The sequence below is a fragment of the Bicyclus anynana genome, chromosome 7, assembly GCF_947172395.1.
Source record: "Bicyclus anynana chromosome 7, ilBicAnyn1.1, whole genome shotgun sequence".
In the NCBI taxonomy this organism is placed as follows: domain Eukaryota; kingdom Metazoa; phylum Arthropoda; class Insecta; order Lepidoptera; family Nymphalidae; genus Bicyclus; species Bicyclus anynana.
Genome location: NC_069089.1, coordinates 10122083 through 10128378, shown reverse-complemented (window position 1 = coordinate 10128378; position 6296 = coordinate 10122083). Strand labels below are relative to the sequence as shown.

Below are 6296 nucleotides of genomic sequence, written 5' to 3'. Positions count from 1 at the left end.
ATGGATATAAAAAACTCTAAACGACTTCGGATATTGCTTACGCATTAAATCCAATGATGTCGAGCTGTGGATATGTCGCAGATGACGGAGGTAAATCGGATAGGTCAGCCTCAAAACGTGTTTTCACGAATGCGAATCGGATGTAGTGAGTAACTGCCCTTACTTTGAAAATTGAAGCTGCTAAAACTCATTCATTGCATTTTATAGTTGTTATTTCTAGTGTCTTTAATTTAGTTTTATCACTTCCATTGCAGGCGCGAAATTTCATAACAAATATTCAAATAATTTTATATCTACAGATGAGTCTTTGATGAAGAAAAAACAATGAATCTGCAATAGTTCTAAAACTAAACTCATAAAAAATTAGTTTTAATACTAGTAGTCCGCTCATAATGGTGCGATCAAGGTAAACCGTAAAGTAGGGATAGGACTCATTTTTGGAATATATGCAATGATCAATGCCTATTTTGCCCAGACTAAAACAGAGTATCAATAATTTAAGAAAAGAAGAGTTTTTTTCCTACTTAAAGACTCACCCATAGTGGAAGTTGCCATATATCGTGCAGAAAATATTAATATGATAATATAACGCTATAATTATTATGACAATTTTCTACCATGATCACAATTTCAAAGCAATTATTATAATATCTTAGTTAAATATGTTACAAAACAGAAGAAATCAAGTCACGTTTTTTATCTTATCAATTTTAATTTCAAATCTAGGTGTTTTTAGTTATCAAAATTTCACTAGCCTTTTCCAATGTAATTTTTTTATATCATAAAAGCAAGACCCACAATTTTTGTAGTAGGTACGTAATACAAAAAATCATAACATCGAGAACAGTGCGACTCCAGCATTATTTAATTTAGAAGCCAATAACATCGTTTACAAAGACTTTATAAATACGTAATAACTTTGAAGAGTATCACAATTCTGAATTTCTCTCTCTTGTTTATGTCATCAGTACAGATAGTCTACTTTCGGAAGATGGTTTGGCTTTGGTTCTAATATGCACCTACATACGTTTGTACGTGAAAATGACGGAGCGTTAGCAAAGCAGAAACAATTTTATAAATTATCATGACGTGTTCTCTCTGATTGCTGAATGACGATTATTTGGTAAACGCGTTTTGATGACACCCCGTGTATCACTCTAATTATGAGCAGGTTTACATTTACGCTTAACGCGCGCTTTCAACTTTATGCATTTTATTCAGGCAGTAAACGTCATGCGGGCGTTTTTGTAAAGCGTGCGTCGAGCGTAGCGCTAGTGATGTCAGAGTGCGTCAACACGCGTCACGCGCACTTTGAGATCATTGGTTTCTGTTCCGTGGTTCCATCCAGATGAGCGCGAGCTATGACGTGCAATACGCATTTTCGAGTTCGCTCACTTTATCCAGAAATCGGCCGAAATGGATGCTTTTAATATTGAATTTATATTTATAGATGGAATTTGGGTCTGTATTGTCTTAGCTTATAATAGAAAGTTATGGACTTTCAGTCAACCTGTATGAAAAAATTGGGTGGACCTAATAATATCTCTGTTTGTCTTTGTCTCTCTGTTGCCGTTGGTATAAAAACACTGTAAAACTGTTTCTACGTTAATCTTCGACAAAATTGTAGAACTCAAACTCAACCAGGGCGACTATGGCATCATGGATTCAATTCTTGACAAGCGAGTACGTACCATGTTAACACTAATACAAAAAAAAGCGCGCGTTAGACGCTTGTTATGTGAACTTAGCCTTAATATAACAATATGTCTTTGCTGACGTTCCTTCAGTTAATACACACAAACACGTTTATGCTGTCACTTTATTATTACATCGGAAGCCAAACAGTCTCCCAAAACTAGAATAACTATAACAGACCATTGTTACATAATTAATGTGCATAAAGTGGGTTGTAACGGAATTGACAGTTAATACGATTTTTGGGCTAATTTATTTTTATGTTAAATGATCTTGGGCAGACTATCGCCCTGTAAACTTTGCTTTATAGTAATATAAAATATCTACTACCATAGGTAAACACCAGCCGCAGTTTTTAGACTTCCATAGCCTTACAGAATAACCCTCCAGGACCGAGTTGCGAGTTGACTTGGTCGATGGCCATGTTTATTTAGCTGATACTAAATATATTATATTACTGCAACCAAATTGATATTTTACCCTTATGTATATATCTTATAATATTCTACATTTACCCTCATTAAAAAAATTAGCCCAAATATGGGTGATCTCCTTTTTAGCCTTAAAGTGTTTTGCTACGTTATTAAACAATTCTAACGAGTCGAGTGAAGACATTCTAAAACGATATGTATTTGCTAAATACACCGTGCAATAAGGACAAAATATTATTGTCGATACTTGGGATTATCGTGTGGTAAAACAATGGAAAGTTGATAATTTTCTGGAAAACTTTACTCCATGAAACTTAACCTAATTAAAAAATATGAATGTTATTTAAACGGGTACATACCACGATAAAACGACGAGATTTTTATTGTCGACATTTCGACCCAGTTGCATGGATCGTGGTCACGACGGGACTGAAGTTGCAAGATGAGAAGTGAAGTCAGCTGTTAGGGGCAGAATCGATCTACCCTCTTTCTTGTTCTTTTTCTTTTTTCAACGACCTCGCGTTTTTGGCTGTTTAGGCAAACCACACTCACGACATCGCTTTTGTTATTATGCGTATCGCGGCGCCCTCTTGGTTTGCACAATTCTACCACCGGGTTCCACTCGCTGGATAGTTTGAAACCATCTTCCCGATTGAAACTAGCCAGCGAGTGGAACCCGGTGGTAGAATTGAAATAGCAGGTATTAACCTGCTACTATTAATCGTTACACTAAATTATTTCTCCTTTGTTATCTTATAGTATAACTCGTGCGCATTAACTTGACACCTGGTTTCCAAACACAACCAAAGAAACACAATACAAACATTATTCGAGCCAGGTGTCAAGTTAATCCGCACGAGCTGTAGATAACATTGTAGTACGTCTTTACATTATTTACATTATTTTTTAACTTATCTACTGAACAGTTATTGTTTTCAGATTTATAAAAGTCTTTATAATAATATAACATCTGTCCCGAGGCTCAATCTACTGTAAATATTTTTGCAACAAATTCGATTCGATTTTAGTAACTCTAACTAATGCTTTAACATGTTTTTCTGAATACAGTGTAACCTCTATGGCTATGCAGTGAAATCGTAATTATGTTGTTATATTGAAGCCATAGAGAATTAAGTTATGTAGAATTATGTGATGTCCTTATTACACGTTGCCTGCATGGTACGTATTGAACGTCGAAGCGTAGTTCGACGAAACACATACAATAAAATTGGTAATATGGACACTAATTGTCCATCTAGTGTTGATACGGTACAGTCACGAAGCGACGACAACAACAACTAAACACCAACAACTTGATAATAGTGTTTTTTTACCATTACAGTGATGTGTGATGACATCTAATTATAGGAAAAAGAACGTGATAGTGAATAATGTTAGTGATCTTCGCAAGAATCAGAAAGTTTACTTGAGTAGACAAAATATACTCAGAGGCACAATTATCCACCCACTTTAATATACTCGCGTCATATTAAAGTGGGCGGATGATTGTGCCTCTGAGTATATATATCGTAATTTAGAGCACGATGTCCAAACGAAAGTTGATAGATTTCAAAAGATAAACATTATAAATACAGAGAAAAAAGTTGTTACATTTTTAATATAAAATTTTTCGTTTTCATTGAGTTTTTCATCGAAAGTATACCATCTGATTCACGCGTATGACGTATAAAGTGACCATTAAAAGCTTCAGCTGTAAGTTTGGCTTGTATGTGAAATATTAATTCTTATATTGTGCACTTCTGATAATACATTAAAAGTTGTGAACAGTTTGCTTGTAGCAGTGATGCATTCGTCATTATATCTTTGAAACCCGTGTCAGTTGGGTCAGTTGTATTTAAAATGTTTCTTAAATTTCGGGATACTTAGGTAACTATACACTTTTAAATTATGTTTCATAAAGATCCGAGTCTTCTAAGATATTAACTTATCTCAAAGATTTATGATCTTTACGAAAAGGGGCTATCTAATATAACATCCAGAAAAATATTGTTAGGTACATGCCCATTATCAACATTTTTACTATTTAATGACTGTTTTTTTTTGTTACTAAGATACCTACTTATAAAAACAGTTCAGTCTGATTTTATTATTACCTACCATAAGGTAGATACATAAAATTGAAAAGTCATTAATATTAGACGTTTTTCGTTGTAAGCAGTACGTCAAGGTTTTACACAGAACAAGCGATTTGCGAATCTACAGAAATACATTTTTTGCAAAAATATAGCTCTATTAAAAACCCTATAATGGTTTGATTTGTTGTAATTGAGTGTTTGAACCGATTTTGATGTATTTTTTTTCAAAAGTATGTTGGTATTGAACATGCAATGAGATCCGGTATCAGATGAAACTAAAAAAATATATTTTTAAATTAATAATTTAATTTAATTAAATCTATTTTAATTAAAAAAAAAAGTTGTCTTTAAAAATATGGAACGCCCTTCCATTCCATTCGGCTATAAATTTCATGAGATAGGCTTGTATTACTTCTGCATTGTATTGGTCTACTACAGCTGAGTATTGTATCAGTCATTTTCTATAGCGATCTCTGATCTGAACAGTACAAAAATTAGAGCATTGAGCGGTATTTATGCAAAATAAGATATAATAAAAATACATTAAATTCTAACTAGATTAGTCTACATCTCACACAATAATTACACTTTTTAATAATTCAACACTGTCACTGCGCAGTCCAGTTGTACATACATCACTATATTTCACTAGTCACAATAATTTAGCCACTTCTCAGTTGTGAGCACTCGAGTGTTTCACAAATTCGTTATGAGCGAACGAAACTATTCACTGAACGCATACACTTAATATGGGAAGCTCGATTTTTTTCTATAAAATAGGTATAGCATTTCTAACTTGCGAAATTAACTTCGATAGTTTTCGATATATTGATTTTGGAATTTCTAGAGACCCGCAAAAATATAATTCAATAAAAAATAATAATTTTATGAAATTAACATACGCAAGTATTTAAATTAACACCCCATACATACAGTACAGATTGAAAAAAAATAACTGTTAATACATTTTGTTTCTAAATAGGGATGCAATAAAATAATAGAAAAGACTGAATTGGACAAAAATATTCAAGAATAAAATTAAGAATATTGAAACATAAACTATTGTGTTCTTTTCTATTTCTCTAGTCATATCGAGCAATATTTTTGCGGATCTCCACATGGTTTTGAAATGAAATCAAACCGTTTATGAGGATCTGAATTAGAAACGACTTCATCCATTTGTTTAATGTATGAAAAGTGTTTTATATCAAAAGTTTATTGCGACGAGATTGTTTAAAAAATTCTAGCCCAACTATTATCGCTGGCCAAATTATTATTATTATTACTATTATAGGTCGCACCGCGCGCAGCTATAATACTGGCTAGGATTCAATGCGCGCTAGGCTTTACTAGGCAACCTACTCGCAATATATTTTTAGTACACTTTGTATAATCTACTTTTCATCCATTAAATAGATAAATGAAGGTCGTTTCTAATTCGGGTCTAGGCTTTTGAAAGTCCATTTATGCGTCTAAAAGTCAGTAGTGTGGGGCGTCGTTCGCTCGGCGGGGGGTCAAGGGGCCCGCGTGGGGGGAGAGGCGGGCGCGACCAGCGGCACCAGCTCGGGCTGGAGCCGCGGCCCGCGTCACACGGCCGGCTCGGGCGCCACCTCAGCGAACTTCACTTCGCGGCCGCGGCGGAAGGAAGCGGGCCGGCGCGGCGGGCTGCGGCGTGCGGGCTGCAGACTCGCGGATGATGTCTGCGCAACCAGGCGTGGCGGGGCGGCGCGACTGAACGGCGACTGGCGCAGGAACTGCCGCGCTACCATCGGCTGCCAGTACGAAGTCCCTGCAATACATTTTTACATGCAATGAAAATCCGACCCACGGGTGAAGAAGCCTCACCCCCGAAAGTAAGAACTAAACTGGGAGAGAAAGTTCCCTCAAGGATTCATTGGTCAATAATTAAATACGCGAAATTTACCAGCAGGCCGACAGAATTTAGAAAGCGTCACATTTGATCCAAAAATTTTTATCTTACAGAAATAAAGAAAAACATCAATTTACGAGTACCTTAAGAAAACGAGTCCTATTAATAAAATGAAAAAACGAAATTTATTAGTACTAATAATAA

At 35.2% G+C, this 6296-nt stretch overlaps 1 protein-coding gene across 1 annotated transcript in view; it reads right to left on the bottom strand.

Annotated features, from left to right (window-relative positions):
- Nucleotides 1–3642: 3642 nt before the first annotated feature.
- The window catches only part of LOC112053307 (blood vessel epicardial substance-like), a 47797-nt gene continuing 45143 nt past the window's right edge, over nt 3643–6296 (bottom strand). Inside the window, exon 8 of the mRNA XM_052882486.1 lies at nt 3643–6020. Coding sequence (XP_052738446.1) covers nt 5809–6020 — 212 coding nt within the window. The 3' untranslated portion in view covers nt 3643–5808. The remainder of the gene's footprint in view (nt 6021–6296) is intronic.